Consider the following 19,412-nt stretch of genomic DNA (forward strand, 5'->3'; position numbering starts at 1 on the left):
GTTTTGGCGGTTAACTGTTCAGCATATAGCTTAACCAATAACCAATTAGCGATATGTAACTTTTTTGTAACGCATTTATTTACCAAATTCATGACACCACAATTCCTGTTTACATAGTTCAAATGAATGCTGTTCTTTCAAACGTATTTTCCCCACAAGAGTGGGAAATTTATTGGATCTAGCTTTCAGTGTCATTCGCATCCAGCTGTTTTTAACTGTACAAAACCGCTTGTTTTGCTGCTTGATATGGCAAACGGATGTGTTATACCATATTATTTTAATGTATTATCTTAATTATGAACACACTGGTTTGTAGTAAAAACAGTTTTACTGTTTACTGCACTTTGTTATTCTTCTCCTTATTTCCCTATAGCGGCTAATGAACCAGAAATCTCACACATCCACAGAAAGCGGCTTACTTTCGCATTGAAAAATAAGGTGAATTAATCAAAGAATGTATCACAGTTTGCACAATTAAAAAATATATATATATTAATAATAATAAGAATGATTTCTGAAGGATCCTGTTACACTAAAGACTGGAATAATGGCTACTGAAAATTCAGCTTTGCCATCATCAAGATTAAATTACATATATATACAGTATATATGTATGTGTGTGTGTGTATACAGTATTATTGTTTTTACTGTAATTTTCATCAAATAAATGCAGCCTTGGTGAACATGTCTTTCAAAAACGTACAAAACTTACCAACCTAAACCTTTGAACGGTAGTAGTGTATCATCACGGATGGTCTATCTTGAAAGGTTTAAACTTTATCAGTAAAAATCAATTTCACTATGGAGATTTTGAATGACCTTTTTATTTCCTGAACCCCGCTGTTTTGCTCTGTTGGTGTGATCACACCCACTGTGGTTAAAGTCTTTGCCATTCACGCTTAGGCATGCGTCACTTGTTTTTTTCCAAGAGTAACTACAGACTTCATCTACCAGCCTACCAGTTGTGTGAAATATAGACTTTTTACATCAGAAGTCTAGAGCCTATCTGTGTCACGGTGATTTTTTAGTATGAAGACTTATTATTGTTGCCTTCTCCTGTCAGAAAGATACATATTTTTTTCCTCCATCTCTCTTGCGGTTGCTTAATCCACCTCCACTCTCGGCTCCAGCACGCTCTCTGTGTCTGGGGAACGCTCTCGTCAAACCCAATATGTCAGCCTCTTTTCAGATTGTCAGGCATCACAACAGGGGAAGAGAATTCCTCCGTCAGCGCATTGTGTGTGTGTGTGTGTGTCGTGTGTACTCGTATTGCCTTACGGCCCCTCTCCCTCACTGATGTGCGACTATCTATTGTCTCTTCTTATGACTGGCTGGAGCACAAAAGCCCTTAAGTGCTCTAGCATCCATTTTTTGGATTTCTTCTTCTGGGGTTTCAACATCATCAGAAGACAAACATTATGGATGATTTCTGTGCCTTTGTATTTTTATTTTTTTTGCTATAAAAGAAATAAAATCTTCCCATGCTAAATTGAGTCTGCACTATGCCCTGCCTGAAATATGTTATCAACCAATTGTACCGACTTTATCATGTGGTACAGTCCACCATATGTTCTGCTTACAGTACATCTAGGTTAGTCTTGTGTGTTTGGGTAGTTAAAAAAAAAAATTGCAGGCATAATATAATATAATGGCAAGCAGCGATAGATGCTATTTACACTAAGTGAAAATAGCTAGATTCTATTTACAGTGTTAAAATAACAGGGTTTTTTGCTATTTATACTACTTATTGCAAATAGTGGCAATTATCTGCACCTCAGTATTGTAGTACAGTATGAAACAGTATGCAATAGTAACTTATTGAGTGTAATTCAAATTATTAAATGGATGCCACCTTATTGGGACAATAAAGCCCTCTCTACACCTACCCTAACCCTATCTGATATCATTATTTACTTCATTTTTATTAAAAATAAATACCTTTCCAATGTGATATGAAATTTGAAAAGGGAGGGAAAAACGGTTTGGCAAAAGGCAGATTCGAACTCGGGTCGATTGCGTCAAAAAAAAACTACGGTACACACTTTGCCGTCTACACCACAGTGCTGTTGTTTGACAATCATCTTTTGTAGTGTTGACTATCCCAATCACACGTTGGTGGACGTAGTTAGTGTAAATGGCGGACTATTTGCACTTAGTGTAAATAGACACTCCGATAATATAATATAATATTTTTTTAAATTATTATAATTAATTTATTTTTGGCCCTCCACTTCAACAAAGCCCTTAAATCCAGGTTTTGAATTCTGAGCTGTTTTAAAGAGACCAGGCTTCAGATGGCCATGCCTGGCTCCCCAATTATCCTCTCATAATTCCTCCATGTTTTAATTGGCTTGTACGGAGGCTGTCATGTGAAATGATGAAGGATGAGCGCTGGGTGGGCTGCATTACTCAATCTCACCAATCAGAAGAGAGGGACGCTGCATTCATTTTTTTTTTTTTTTGTTCTCTGTCTTCTCTCCTCTGCTGAGATTTGGAGGGTGAGAGATGGAAAGAGAGGAACTTTGAATGGCCAATGAGCCTGAATAATTGCATTCATCAATTAAAGAAGCCAGAGACTTAACGAATATAACTAATTATGGACATAAATCAAGCAAGCTCCAGCCTCGACTAATTTGTACAAGGTTGAAGTGGTTTGACTTCTACCACTAGGAGTTTTGCAAGAAAAGCTTGCAGAAATGAATACAACATGTCACCAAAATTAAAACAACAGAAGTTATTTATCCTACAGTTTGAGATCACCCCAAATAAATCTGTCATCATTTACTCAAATGACTTACTTTCTTCTGTGGAAAGAATGTTTTTAAACATGTTTTTAAAGAATGTTCTTGAAGCTCTTTTCCACAAAGCTCCAAAAATAGCAAAGTGTCATAAAATAAGTGGTCCATATGACTTCTGAAGCCATTCGATAGATTTTTGTGAAGGAAAGATAGAAGTTCGAGCCTTTATTCACAAAAAATCCACATTTTTCAAATGTCATGGACGTCTATTTCTAATCAAATATCACATCAGTGATGTGAGTGTATTCTACAGTGGTTTGTAACCAATCATGATGTGTCATATTTAGGGCTGCAACTAACGATTATTTTAATAATCGATTAATCTGTCGATTATTTTTTCGATTAATCGATGAATCGGATTAAAAAACAAAACAAAACAAGAAAAGCATTCATTTCCAACCCTTTATTCAAAAACAGAACAAAATCTTTAGAAAGTGCACAAACATGTTGCTCCTTGAACATCCCTGAGCTGTTATAATAATAATAAATAAAATAAAATGGACTAACACAAAAACATACACATGTATACTTTACATCTGCCAAATATATACACTTTTTTTTTTAAATAAAGTGCCACCTGAGCTGCCAGAACAATAAATAATTTATAAAAAATAAAGAACAATACAAATCAGAAAATTTAACAGGATTTGTTTGAATGTCAGAACTTGTTCTCTACACTACACTGCAGACGCACACACTCGCAGACGCACACACTTTTGCAGACGCACACACTCACAAACTCTCACACTGACACACACACACTCTCTCTCTCTCTCTCTCAAGTTCACTTGAAGCTTATTCATTAAATTATTACCATCATTGTAGTAAGTGCAAGGTTCATTTATACACCACATTTGAACACAGCTTAAGATGACCAAGTGCTATAAAAGAACTTTAAAATTAAATTAAAAGTAAATTAAAGTACAACACATAAATATATTTGTCAATAATAACCTATATGGGACAAAGCACAGAATATACACTGCAAAAAATGCTTTTCTGACTTAGTAGTTTTGTCCTGTTTTCAGTCCAAATATCTAAAAAAATCTTAAATCAAGATACATTTACTAGACACATGAAATAGCATAAGAAATTGTCTTATTTTCTGAAAAAACACCTCAAAATTAAGTGATTGTTTGCTTAAAACAAGCAAAATTATCTGCCAATGGGGTAAGAAAAATAATCTTAATGAGATATAATCTCAAACAGAAGTTTTAAGCATCAATTAATTTTCTCATGCCATTTTTCTTGTCTCTTGATTTAAGGTTTTTTAGATATTTGGACTGGAAACGAGACAAAATTACTAAGTAAGAAAAGCTTTTATTGCAGTGTAGCTATACATGACAACAGATTGAAAAATTAATGGTCCAAAAAAGGCGAGTGAATAAAAACGTGTCTTTAGTCTTGCAATGTAATTGCGCTATAAAAGCGGAGATCTGTCTCCTCCAGGCTGTGCGTGGCGTCCATCTGAATGGAGGCGGGTGAAGTTACGAGGTTTCGCTGAGAGCTTGATGATCCAATGGCGTTACAGTTTTACTGACAAGCTCTTTTAATGCTTATCATTGGTTAACTATTTTTTAAAACCCTCTAATTTAAAATAATAATAACTCAAGTTTGGATAATTTTTCACAGCACCTGACTGGGCTAGGGTATGGCAACTGCCATACTCTGCCATACGGAACGCCGCCTGCTCCCGTGCCATGTCGCTTTTGCATATTTTGCAGTTAACACACTTTTTCTGTTTATTTAGTGTGAAATGCTCCCACACCTTGGATGACTTGGGTCGCACGGATTTCTCTGCCTCCGCCATGTATCTTTCCTCTACCTCCGCTCGTTTTTTTAAATTTTTGCTCTGCCCTGTCTATGAGGCGCGAACTCTGCTAGCATCAGTGCGAGAGAGACCGAGTGTGTTCACTCGCTCCGCTCAACTAAAGTTTTTTTTTTTTAATAATCAAACGTCTCCGCGTCGCGCGACACAATGAATCGATTATGAAATTCGTTGCCAACTCTTTTAGTAATCGATTTTTATCGATTTAATCGATTCGTTGTTGCAGCCCTAGTCATATTGAAATATGAGCATATTTACATTACTCCTGTTGAGAGTGGTGTAAAAGACAACTGCAATTTTGGTCCATGTTGCTTGAGATGAGACATTTTTCATGAATGATTTCGATTTTTTATTTTTTTTCCCCCAGCAAATTGGCTGCTTTTTAATTAATTAATTAATTTATTCTTTAATCAAATTTATTTGTTGTTTATTGGCTCTATAACAGGCAAATTAGCCTTACAATATCTGTTGCCATTTGAAATTAGAAGCAAACACTGCATTTTAATCACAATAAAAAAAGGCTACATTCATATAGCATAAGCAGTGTTTTTAAAAAAACAAATTTTATTTGTTTTTTTATTTGAATTAGATTGTATAATTTCAATATTTAAAGCAAATCACAATGTTTTGACTTTAACTTTGTTAAATTATACTACATAAGACACTTGAACGACACAGAAACAGCAGACAGACTGAATGAGAACACAAATTCTCTCTCTGACAATAAAGCAGCGCTGCGCTTATAAACACTACTTTAATTGGCTTTACATGGAGATAAGAGGAAAATAAGATTTATGTTTGGCCTTTTTATTTTGATAGAACAGTAAGTTGACAGAAAGCAAACTGGGAGAGCGAGAGGGGGACGAAATTGGGAAAGGTCCGCTAGCTGGGACACAAACTCAGGATGCCTGAAGCACAATGGCGCTATATGTCAGCATGCTGCCCACAAGGCTATTATTGCTGACAGATAAGAGGAACAGAAAATGCCATTGAAACTTTTCTGAATTCCCTTCAGTGATACATCCATATAGCGATAAAATATCTGTCTGCTACAGTATTTTCTCCTCTTTGTGTCCGTCTTCAGCGTCTCTGGCCTCTGTTAATGTCCTGTTTACAGACTTTGTATTATTTACACACAAATGACATTTTGGAAAATGATTGCAATGCAGTTTGTGTGCAATTCCAGAGAAGAGATTGGCCAAAATAAAACTAAAAACCAGCCAGCTGCCGATCGTGTGTTTGGAGCGAAAACTGTCCGGTTCTGATTTATAGCCGGTCGACTGGTGCATCTCTACTTGAGATGACTTGGAAGACAGTTCATAAAGGCCCGTTCACACAAAGGATGATAACTATAAAGATATAGTTCTAAAAATCGTTCTCAATATTAAAGAATAGCAGAGTCCACTCCACAGCTATAATGATAAAGGCACAGAGAAACTATATCGTTTGAATCACTTTCAGAATGATTTTTTTCCAGCTGATGAACGATAAAAAAGATCGACAGCCAATCAGAATCAATCCTGCTATCACGGCAGATGAGTGTGTGCTTAGAATAAACAGACGATATCGTTCGCTGGTGTGGACACTAATATTGTTATCGTTCTTGGTGTGAATGGGGCTTTAGTCATATGGACTAGTGATGATCTGTTGTTGGAGGTCAACAGCCCCTGGTCACGATGACATAGAGCAGCTTAAACATCTCCTTTTTGATGGTCACAAGTGAATAATGACTCATCATTCACTCATGACCATCAAAAAAAAGATGTCATCATTGATGGTGACATTTTAGGTGAACTATCTTTTTAAAAGTACTGTTGGCGCTCTCTGTCCCCCATACAGTGAACTTCTTATGAAATGTGAATTGTGACCATCCCCCTTTTTGAGTCATCTGGAAAAAGAATCCACGATAACATTAACAAGCTGTCTAGCGTAACTGGAAAAGCCGAGACTTTCCAGCGGAGAAAGTTACGGGCTGAAGTAGTTGACCCACAGTTTTCACGACACTCCGTCATCGAGGCCGATATGTGCTTTTGCATAAAGCTGAGCATATGTTCCTCTTCATCCTCAACTAGGTCATCACCATTAAGCCTGCAACGTGAAGTTAGTCTCTTCTGAAGACCGAAACTGAAGAGTTTCCATCACAATCATTCATTGCGCTCCATGCTGGAACCACTGGCTCATGTGTCGTGGAATTTAAGGCCTCATTGGAAAGTTTTGTTCCATAGTCTTCCAGCACAATTGGCCTGATGTAATACACGGCAAAGGAAATCGGTTTTATTTTTCCCTTATTTGGCATAGTGCTTATTATTAGTTACAGAAAATTGGTAGTACTTCTGATGGCCTGTCTTCCAGTATCATCAGTGTTGCTTTTGAGACCGTGGGGAATAACAGAAAGCGATCATTGAGATTCGACAACGGGCAGGAGCTCACAAAACAACCACTCTACTAAAGTTCCTTTGCTGCAGTTCAGGTCAGGAGTTGTTATCACCTCAGCAATTGGAAACTAATTTCAGTTGCAAGGTTGATCACGATTATTTGCAGACATGAACTCAGAGCCTGTTGGCTGAATGCAGGATCACTTGTGGGGGTAAAAAGGCCCCAGGCCCCCTAAGTGGTTTATTTATAGGGTTTAGATTGGCACTGGTTGTAATTTTGGCAGCATACACTTATAATTAATGCACTACGTTCAGACTGACCTACAGGTTTTTAAGTAGGGTCTTTCCAGGTTTGCTGCTTCAGAACTGATTTTGTCCATTGATTTGCTTTCTTCCAAATAAGATGTGACATCAAGTGCATTAACAAAATATGCTTTATATTACTTGCTTCCAAAATATGTTCTTATGTATAGCCTGCTGTGCTGCTTGGCTCTTTTGGAGTCTTGTAAAATATGATAATGGCTCCATCTTCAACTCACGTTTCTTGTGTTTGTGTACTTCAGGATCTATCTGGCTCTATAGACGACCTCCCCACCGGAACAGAGGCGGGTCTCAGTTCGGCCGTCAGCGCTTCGGGTTCCACCAGTAGCCAGGGAGAACAGAGTAACCCCGCCCAGTCACCCTTCTCACCCCATGCCTCGCCCCGGGTCCCCAGCATGCGCAGCGGGCCCTCGCCCTCGCCGGTGGGATCACCTGTGGGTTCCAGCCAATCACGATCTGGGCCCATATCACCTGCCAGTGGGCCAGGTAAAAGATTCTGTGTGAGATATAATTTTTTGATTTATTTTCGAAATCAAATATTTACGTGCTGTTTCCAGTTTTGTTTTTAGTTTGCTTAATTTATTTCAATCATTTGAAATACTATTTATGTAATTATGTTGAACTGTGTAAGATTATTCTGTAGTAGGGATGGGAATTTTCAGGAATATTTATAATATCCATTAAAATTAGACATAGAACGTCAAATTGATTAATCTTCAATCAATAATTTAATCAATTAAATTATTAATGCCAATTAAATAAATTAATAAATATATATCTGTATGACCAAATCGTTTTACATTACATTCATTAATCAAAATAAATAATATATATAATATAAGAAAATAAATAATTATTATTTTCTGCCTGTCAGTCATACATGTTTGGGTTTGCTAACATTTCATCGGGCAAGTCTGCTGAAATTTAGCTGCTAAAAACATTTTAAATACAGACTGAAATTCTCTCTAACTAGGCACATATTCTTGATTTTCTGTTGTGAATATTTTGGGGAAAAAATAATATTCTTATGTTAACTTTGACGCACCCATTAGCTACAGCCGTCACATGTATGTCATTTAATCCTGCCACCGTGGAGCAGTCAGGGGCCGAGGTGTTTGAGCTCCAGACAGCAGTGGGTCAGCAGCAGGATTCAAGCTGACTTTAAAACAAGTCACTCCATCATTAAAATAGTTTTGAAAGTCTGTTAGCAGTTTGGAGTCACTTTGACACAATTACTGTCCTGCTGTGTGCTGCATTGTTAGCCAGGCTTCTTTGATGGCCGGGCAGCAGAGGGCTTTGTGCAGCTGAAACTGCTGTTTTTACTTTCCGTTCTGAATGTCACTAACAAGGTCCACAGGAGACCGTTTACCCTGCTGCACACAAAACTGCCTCATCCCTACTGGGAGCACCGACGGCCATTAGCCACATACAGGGCTGGCCCTGACATGTGATCTGTGTGCCATTACTGGAGAATGAATATCTCCGCTTTTACAAATATACACATTCTGTACATAGAAGCACACAACGTGGCCCCTGGGAGAGAAACAATGAGCCTTAAACACCTCCCATGGGACGTGTGGTTAGATATTCTGCCCTCTAGGCTAATTTGTCTGATCTGTATCGTGAAATGTAGCTCTTGTGTGAGACCATTAACTGCGTTTGTGGTTTTGTGCATGTGCACTGCAAAAATATCTTTTTATAATCAGTATTTTTGTCTTGCTTCCCAGTAAAATATCTAAACATCCTTAAAACAAGATAAAGATGATAAGATTATTTTTCAGAGTTTTTAGACGTACAGTAAATGTAACAAAATTACAAAATAATTTAAATTTACATGATTAAATAATTAATTAATTAAATAATAAAATAAATAAATACATTAATATTATTTATTCATTTATAAATATAAATAATATATAAAATAAATAATATTTAATTCAATAAAAAGAAAAACATTAAAAACAGAATCTGAAAACAACTCTTAGTATCCTCAGAATTTTACTTGTCAATATTTTACAGGTAAACAAAATTACTGATTAAGAAAATAATGTTTGTACTAGGGCTGGGTGATATGAGCAAAAATTCATATCTCTGTATATTTTGGCTGTATACGGTATATATCTCGGTATTTTCTATGCTTTTGTATTTGGATTAAACAAATAAAGTGAATGTAACCATGTATATTATGTGCAAAAAGGGGTTAAAATCACGTTACATTCTAACATCGCAACATTGCAATCTAAAAACAAAAATAACGCTTTTAAAGCAGAAGTTAAATTTACTGAACTAAAAATGAAAATAATAAAAAAGCTCAGACTAATTGAGTAAAAAGTCTATTTTGATAACCCAATTACAGTTACTTTACTGTTAGTGCTATCATATAATCAGAATCAGAATGAGATTTTATTGCCGGGTATGTTTACACATACGAGGAATTTGTTTTCGTGCAACAGAATGACAGCGACAGGACAAAAAACAGATAATAAAAGAAGAATTAAAAAATAGAACAAGTAAATAGGGAATAACAATATACAAATTGACAATTGTATGTCCAGGTATATTATAATAGACAGTTTTGTATGTACAGGTATATTACGTGCAAATTGAAATGTAGACTAAGTATGCGTGTTAGATAAATAAGTGTATAAATAGTGTGTGTTCCACAATTATTGTCAAGTGTTCATGAGATGCATTGCCCGAGGGAAGAAACTTACAAATACACTTACTTGTAGGCTTAATATTCTACATACGTCACACTTATTGTCCAACTACAAATATTTTAGCAAAATATATATTTTAATCAGAATTATTGTGCTCCTATTTCATTGCGCTCCATCTGTTTGGCGCGCTCGTTCTAAATGAAGTCTGTGAAGTCTAGCAGAGAATCGCAAAGCAGAAGGCTCATGCACTTCTGACAGCAAAATGGAAATATTTCCATGGCTTTCTAACATTTACAGATGGAGAATATACCTGTGAAATGTAAGTTATGCATTTAGGAAAACAGCACATCTCAAACACATTAAACAGCACGAATAGCGTGTCTGTCAGCGGCACACATCTGACGGAGCGAGCCGCTTTAAACTGAAACTATAAACTACAGGCTACTATATCTCATGAGTTTTTAAAGCCCTTAATATAAAGCTTGTCACATGCTTAGAACAAATTGTATTATGCACTTTCTCCGCAACAGTTCAGTTTGTGTTCTCCGCTAGATATTTTTTTCCCAGATGCGCTCATTTCAAACTATAGGCTACAGTATCGATATAAATGGTATTGCCTCATACCATATCGCTTATAAAAATATATCGATATAGCGTACAAACTCGATATGCCGCCCAGCCCTAGTTTGTACAGTGAAAGACTGTGGGTTTATGCACACATGTACATGTTTTTCCCACACACAGGTACACAGATGGCCCCTCAGACCCCAGGGAACGTTCCAGACGTGGGCTCCCATTCGACTCACAGTCAGTCGCCCATGTCTCAGGAGAGAGGTGAGTTGATTTCCCACTGTAACATTACAGCTCACACTGCCTCTATTTACAGCTATCAGAAAAAGGAGAGTTTTGTCCAATAAAATGTATGTCAGCTCTTGTTCATTTTCCAGCAATTCCGGAGTCACTTCAGATGAATGAACTCAATTATATGATGTGTATTAATACATGTTACGGATTCCGCTAACAGTGTGATGCTGCAGAACCATTTTCCATAAGCAAACCAAAACTATTCAAACATTTTGTAATTGTCAGCTATTTCACCTTTGCAAGTGTGATCACAATTAGGTTTACATACTCCAGAAGGTAACATGAAATCATAGCCTTATGTTATTTACATTCTGAATACACATTTCTAGTCTTGCTGTGCGCAATTTATCACTGCACCTTGTTGCATAGAAAATCTTTGTAACCATTCACAATGTAAATGTAGGATGATCCACCTTTGAAACGCACTCAATGTGTGCATTAAATGTTAACCAACAGATTACAACCATCATAACAAATAAAGATTTCAGCCTTCCGCTTCCATGTCCAGCTCCAGAAAGTTGGTGCTGGCAGTGCTTCAGGTGGGCAGTGGTCCTCCGCAATCCATTTCAAAATTACATTTAGGTCTGGCTTGAGTTTTGTAAAGAATGCCCACTTGTAATAGTCCAGTCAGTTCTCTTTCAACATTTTTACTTGCTCATTATTCTGTTTCACTAGAAAATATAACACATTACAGAAATAAAATGGGTTATGAATACCCCTTTTTGTTATGTAGCCAGTGTGACTACTTGAAAATTGCAAAATATATTTCTTGGTTGTGTCAATAAAAAGAAATATTGTTTGACTTTTAATGATCAAACATCTGAGTAAACAAGTAAAAAGACTTTAGCATGAATAAAACTACAGTATGTTGCCTGTAGTTCAAGAAGGGCTAGAGTGCAGCTTTCATTCAAAACCAACATCAGTTTTTCCTTTTCTGACATAAATAATTAAATAAATAAAAATCAGCTGAGAAATTTCATTGGTCAAGCAAGTTTTGTGATTATTTATTGTTTATTTACAAATTATTTATTAAATAAACATTAAAAATGACTACTTATGCCTTTTTTCTTTAAACTGACAGACGAATTAAAGGGTTAGTTCACCCCAAAATGAAAATTCTGTCATTAATTACTCACCCTCGTGTCGCTTCAAACCTGTAAGACCTCCGTTCATATTCAGAACACAAATTAAGATATTTTTGATAAAATCTGAGCTCTCTTAATCTTCATAGACAGCAATACAACTGCAATGTTCCCAGACCCAGAAATGTAGCGAGGACATCGGTAAAATAGTCCATGTGACACCAGTGGCTCAACTTCAGTTTAGCGAAGCTACGAGAATACTTTTTGTGCACAAAGAAAACAAAAATAATTACTTGATTCCCCTACATTACTGCCAATTTGGAGAGTATCACAACGCATACGCACGCTTTACTCTAAGCGTAAACAATGCTGATTACACCGATTACGTTCATGTGCGTGCTTTCCCCCCTGAATGTAAACAACGCTGAATATGTAGATTACAGTCTTGGGTACTCTCCAAAACGGAAGATGTAACTCGGGGGAGAAGAATTGTTAACTAAAGTTGTTATTTTTGTTTTCTTTGCGCACAAAAAGGATTCTCGTAGCTTCATAAAATTACGGTTGAACCCCTGATGTCACATGGACTATTTTACCGATGTCCTTGCTATGTTTCTGTGCGTGGATCGTGGTAATTTCGTTGCCGTCTATGGAGGGTCAGAGAGCTCTCAGATTCCATCAAAAATATCTTAATTTGTGTTCCGAAGATTAACGAAGGTCTTATGGGTTTGGAACGACGTGTGTAATCAATGACGGAATTTTCATTTTGGGGTGAACTATCCCTTTACCAGTTATTGAGTCAACCACACAAGGGTACAAATAATAAATACATATATATATATATATATATATATATATATATAAAAATATTCTGTTTTTTTTTTTTTCTGTACTGGTAAATGAGAGCGGTTTTGAAATTACATTTTGAACATTGATTATTAATAGGGATGCACTAAAATGAACATTTTTGGCCGAAGCTGAACAAAATGAAACACTGGGCCAAAGGCTGAATACCAAACACAGTTTTTCCCCATATATTTTGCCAATTTTTTCACCATTGCATAAATTAAATAGCCAAAATGTGCTTTTTACTGTCTTGTTTACATTTTCAAAGAAAAAATCAATTACAAAACAACAATTTAAAAACATTTACTTAACACTTAACTTTTTTTTTTTTTAACATTCTAGCAGACTCTATACCAACAAAACACAATTTAACTTAAAATTAATAAGCTAGTAAAATAATATTTTTTGGCCATTTTTGAGACCCCCTTCTTGAATCAGTTACGTATTTTTTACTGTACAAATAAATGCAGCCTTGCTGAACAGAAGACAATTATTTTAAAACAGAAAATATTACAGATCCCAATTTGAACACTATGTGTGTGTTATAATAAATATATTAATTGAGCTGTTGCAATTATTATTATCATTATTATTGTCTTTTCTTATTTTATTTAAAAAATGCATAAAAACGTTACTGAGCAGCTTACGAGTAACAGTTTCAGCGCAGATTTTCCTCGCACTTTGGACTTTGAACCCTGGCTAACAAGCAGATAGCGTTGCAAGCTCGTGCAGCACTGTTTGAATACATGGAATCCATGCGTGTATTAGAAAACACAACATTCTGCAGTTTATTTACTAATCGTTTGAGGCCATTTCGCGATTTCAATCATCATACAGTAACCAGCAACAACCACCCTTCATTTTCTCATTGAAGACATGTGATGCAGTACTAAACAGTCTCTCGCTGTCGGTGCTTATAATGATTTTTGCGTCTTTCTCTTACAAATGCTTCCACACTGCCGACATGTTTGCTGCATTAGTGCGTGCCTCTATTTGATTGTGTTACGTCATTGTTCGGTACAATTTATTTGGTCTTTTTGCTTATTTATATAATTTCGGTTGCCGAACATTCGGTGCATCCATAATTATTAATATACAGTATGTTTATGTATTAACTGGGACTGTCTCATATACTATGATAACATACTTTGTATAGGTAATTCATTCTGAAAAACGTATATACAGAATGCACCGAATAATACTGAAAAATTTATTATTCAAAACTATAAACAATAGTTTGAATTTCAGCACTAAACCTTACATCACCTATAACCAATTACCTCCTGTAACCATTACCTGGTTGTTATGGTTAATCTCTTTTGCGGTTTTACTTTTTAGGATTTGCACCTAACATGCAGCGCAATGCACCTGGTCCCCAATTTGGAGGCCAGCAGCCTGGACCTTCTATGTCTCCACACTCCTGTCCCACTGGCCCTATGCACCATAGTGTGGGCTCCTATCAGCTGGGCTCCTCTTATGGGCCCCAGAGTGGCCAGTATGGTCCTTCAGGTAACACACGCACATCCCAAGCTCTTCTACATGAAAACATTTGTAATTTTTATGTAACTATTTTCTTCTAGTTGTCTTGTGTGAATTGTTTGTGCTCCATTTTAAGAATGCTGCTCTTTCCGCTCTTTAGTGACAAGGGGCTGTCATGAACAAAAAAGATCAAAAACCACCATAAAAATAGTGATCCATACGTCTTGTGCAAGTCAAGTCACCTTTTATTTCTATAGTGCTTTATACAATACAGATATACAGGAAAATAGCAGAATCAATTATGGAGACTCAACTATGGAGACAATTCAGATTCTGCCATAAAACAGCTTTAAAAGACTGTAGTGCAAAAGTTAGCTAAAGTCAGTTCAATGTTGGTTCAGATCAATAACAATGTTCACCTAGCTTAATTCAGTTCAAGTTTTGTTTTCACACGAAGGTGATAATCTGTGTAGTCACATCAATAAATTACTGAAAGTTAATTGTCTTTCAGACCCCAACCAAGCAAGTGTTCAGTTCAGTGTTGGTTCAGATCAATAACAGTGTGAAGTTCATCAAATTGAAATGAGTTCAATTCAGCTATAGGCAGTTCTACAAGATAGAGCAATGTCAATATTTAGCTCGAGTCAGTTCAATGTTCATTCAATTCAGTTCAGTAACTGTGTCATTGTTGCAAGATGCAATTCAGCTGTAAGCAGCTCTACAGAAGATAATGATGATACCATCATCCAGCTTAATTCAGTTCGAGTTTTGTTCTCATCCAGTGGTGTCAGTGTGGTCATATCGACCATTTTCTGAAAGTTAAGTGACTTTTAGACCCCAACTAATCAATCCAGAAGGTGACAGTGGCAAGAAACCCAAACTCCATCCGGTGACAGAAATGGAGAAAAAAAACCTTGGGAGAAACTCAGCCCAGTCAGGCGATCAGTTCTCCTGATTATTGATGGAGGTACATCACACCAGCGTTAGGCGGGTAAGAGTTGTAGTCTGTTCAGAAGGTTGGAAATCATGAAGGTAGAGCTTCTGCTTAGCGAGTAATAAGACGACTGGCCTTATTACAATGAATTGATAAAACTGAGCATAGGCCCCAGTTTGTCCTGGCATGACCCCATAGCTGGCTGTAGGGATCTGTGCTGAAGGCTCATCAAGTCACCTAGGTCTTTGCTGAGCATCTGTCCTGTGGGCCTGTCTCATCGAGGTCTTCGTTGGCTGTGAATTGCTGTGTTGTGGTCGTTACTGGGTGCAGATCCACCATGTGGTATGGATACAGGCCGAATTGACTATGGTATCCCGTAAGGGAAAATCAGACAGACTAACATAAGCGTTCTGCTTAGGATGTAACATGTACATTGCGTGTTATGGGAAGTGTTCAGGGTTCTGGTTGCTCTAATAATTAATGCAGCCTAGCAATCCCTAAAGGGATTTGAATTATAGAAATGCGGTAGTGTGTTTTGTGTATGCCAGGCTAAAAAGTTGGCTCCTTTAGGGTTAAAGGGGTCATGAAATTTTTTAAAATTTGTGCTGTTCTCTTATGTCTACTATCATTACGATTTTTACATCAAAAAATATAATTTAGAAGTAATAGACTATTTTCTGTCCTGTTTGTGACCCCCATCTGTTTGAATAGGCGTGGTGGATTGTAGACTCGGAAGTAAACACCCACTGCTATGATTGGCTAACATTTGTGAATGTTTTGATAGCTTACATCCTTCCTAGATGGATGCTGCTGTGTTTTAGGTTAAAAACGCATAAATACTCAGTACATATCAAACGATCTGTAATGACAGACAGAGCAATAGTGATCACGTAATAACAGTTACTCACACTTGTGTGGTGCGACATCGTATCCAAGTCGTCACAACATCGTCTTTTAATTTCAGTCTTTTTGAAAATCTTGCATTGAATTGTGCCTTGTTTGTAGACGAATCTGTGGTAAAATGAAGTGAACAAAGGGCCAAGTTCTTACTGACGCGGTCTGGAGCTTCATTAAAAAAGTTCTTCAAATAAAGTTTATCATTTGGTTTCTGCATAGACTTGCGTTTGCTGCTCTTGTCAATTACCTATTATGTGCGCGAATCGGTGGGCGGGGCTAAACAGGCAGTGATGTAGAATCGGTGGGCGGGGCTAAACAGGCAGTGATGTAGAATCGGTGGGAGGGGATAAACAGGCAGTGATGTAGAATCGGTGGGCGGGGATAAACAGGCAGTGATGTAGAATCGGTGGGAGGGGATAAACAGGCAGTGATGTAGAATCGGTGGGTGGGGCTAAACAGGCAGCAATGTAGAAGCTGCTGTTGTTCTTCTGCGGAGGCGGTGCTTATCCACACTATTAGATCATAGAGTAGAACATTCCACGACCTGTCGTTTTGGCAGACTGGCTTCAATAAAAGCTGTTTTTAGACTAACAAGAAAGTAATGAGTTCTGAAACTTACAGGATGTTTTTATAGCACAGTGAACTCTTATATATCAAAAGATGAAGGGAATTTAGATTTCTCAGTTCATGGCCCCTTCAAAGGATGGGTCTTTAATCTAGATTGAAACTGACAGAGTGTCTGCCTCCTGAATCTACCAGCTGCAGTCAGTCTTGATATTCTAGGAATGATCAACTGGCTAGGATTTTGACAACGCAATGGATGTGGAGGAGATAAACCATTCAGGGCTTTATGTGCACTATATTGCAATTTTTCTGAAGTCATACAATAGCTGTGTGTGAGGAACACAAAAATTTTGCCCTCTGCTATACCTCTCAAATTTCATTTTTTGTCATTACTTTAACATCATGCACATTCATACATACATGGTGTTGTTGTGACCGATCACATGCAAGAACCATATCATGTCAGTCAAGCCTAGTGCAATAGTTTTAGGCCCTGAATACACATATATGTATCTCCTTTCGTGTTCTCAGAAGAAAGTTAGTAATCTGGGTTTGGAAGTGTGAGTAAATGACAGAGTTTATATTTTTTTGGTGAATTAATACTTAGAGATGCACCGATACTGAATTTCTCTGCCAATACGATAGCCGATTATTCAGAATGATATCGACCGATACCGATAGTTATGTGCGAGTTAAAATTTGACGTGGTCGCATTTGTGCTAGTGCATGGTCTACGCTGCTCCAAAACGTCTGCTCTGCTCCATGCATAAAGCGCGTGCTGCAGAGCCGCCGCACAGTGCAGCAGGAGTAAGATTTCTGATCACGTGAAGAGAATGAGAGAGGCGCTTTCAATGCGAGCTCTTTGGGAGCAGAGCCTGGTTTATACTCGCTGCGCCGAATACCGAGGAAACGATGGCGGACGGGACGGAGGATTTGGTTTTCAAGCGAAAGTAAAATAAAAGACTGCTTCTTAAACCAGAGAAGGTGAAAATGTTGGTTTTGTCGTGGAGGCTTTCTTTAAATGTTCTTTAGTTATTTGATTCCTCAGTGTTTGCTAAAAAAACGTTCTGGTGTAGCCTATTGCTGCGTTCAAATGCTCCTGGAACGTTTGTACTTACGAGTTGACAAGTCGTTATTACGACGCCGGGTGCGTTCAAGTCACTTTGGTCAGAACAAGATGGTGATTTAACTTTTCTACATGATTCAACGATTTTTTTAAAATTTCATTTAAAACCCCTTTTTCACTACATCTACAAAATGATGAATGTGCACCATTGCTTTTTATTTTTTCTGTTTTTATTTAATTTATGAAGGTGATGCAGGCTAAACTTTATAATTATAATATATTCAATTATAATTATACAATAATATAATATTTTGTGTGTAACTTATATAGTTTTATTGTACATTACAAAAAAATTATCATTTTATTAATTTCAACAACTTTACTGACGCTGCATATATTTAGTCTTTGGCTACGTCCATTGCATCCGACAAGTTTTCTTCCTGACACACGGAAACTCGGGGCTTGAAGAACATTTCGAGTTTCCCACTCGTAATAACGACTTTGTGGTGGTGTTCATGTGCGTTCAATTCGTAAATACGATGTATCCGACATGACTTGAACTCACCATATGCCATGCCTCGTCTTATTCGTTTATGTTAATTACATTATATAAGTTAGTTTGTATCCTACTGTTTTATTGTTGTTGTGCTTTTCAATTAAGAATAACAATGAATCCATATTTCAATCATTTGTTTTAGTTTTACACAGTGAATAGATGTAAGCAAAACAGACAATTATCTTTTCTTGTAAAAAGTGACAGTCGTGAATTCGAATTCGAAAGTGAAAACGTCCGAAGCCCGGCTTATAGCACAGCAAAACTCCCGTTCACAAAATTCAAATCACAAATAATACTGATTAAAAAGAACAGGTTGAATGTTAACCACTTTTGTTACCATAAACTTAAACATAAACTTTCCTTTTTTCTTCATAAATACCTTAATGCCAGATTTATTCAAACATACATATATAATTATAAGTAAAAAAGGTCCTCTTCAGTGTTGTTTTATAGCTAACTAATGAACTGTGAACAGCGGAATAACTTTGCTGAGGTAAATGTCATGTTAAGTGACATACTGAGCACGTTTACATGCACATCAGTAAGCTGATAACTCACAAATATCAGCTTATTAAAATAACCAGTTTTCACCATTTACATGCACATCAGTAACCTGATATATTTCCTTTTTTTTTACTGCGAGATGTTTGCTCGGTCAAGATGCGCTTAAATCTGCACTAACGATGCGTTCCTGTCACACATCACACATGCGCACTTCAATAAGCCGACAGAAAGCGGGTAATTGCATTTACATGCTGCGTGAAATCGGAGTAAGAGGCAAATCAGAGGAAAACGGGTTACCGCGTTTACATAACCATGTGCGTTTTCGGCTTATTAAACATATTCGGCTTAATAACGTGCATGTAAACTCACTCAGTGACTACGTTTACATGGACATTAATAACGTTACTCTGATGTTAACACGAATAAGACAATACCCTGATTAAGAATCTACCATGTAAACAGAGATTTTTGATTACCTTAATCCGGCTAAAGTCATAATCGAAGTAAACACAAATCGAATTAAGACATGTGGAGTATTCCTATTTTAGTCGCATTACAGACATGTAAACACTGTAAGCCAGGCTCACACTGTGCGATTTTTTAAAAGTCCTTTAGGATTGTACTTGTCAGACTGTACGAAA

At 36.9% G+C, this 19,412-nt stretch overlaps 1 protein-coding gene across 1 annotated transcript in view; it reads left to right on the top strand.

Annotated features, from left to right (window-relative positions):
• The window catches only part of arid1b (AT-rich interactive domain 1B), a 92,466-nt gene that overhangs the window by 45,465 nt on the left and 27,589 nt on the right, over window positions 1-19,412 (top strand). Inside the window, 3 exon segments of the mRNA XM_058755844.1 lie at window positions 7,565-7,808; window positions 10,727-10,816; window positions 14,110-14,280. Of these exon segments, the coding sequence (XP_058611827.1) occupies window positions 7,565-7,808; window positions 10,727-10,816; window positions 14,110-14,280 (505 nt within the window).

Source organism: Onychostoma macrolepis, chromosome 20 (assembly GCF_012432095.1).
Source record: "Onychostoma macrolepis isolate SWU-2019 chromosome 20, ASM1243209v1, whole genome shotgun sequence".
Lineage (NCBI taxonomy): Eukaryota > Metazoa > Chordata > Actinopteri > Cypriniformes > Cyprinidae > Onychostoma > Onychostoma macrolepis.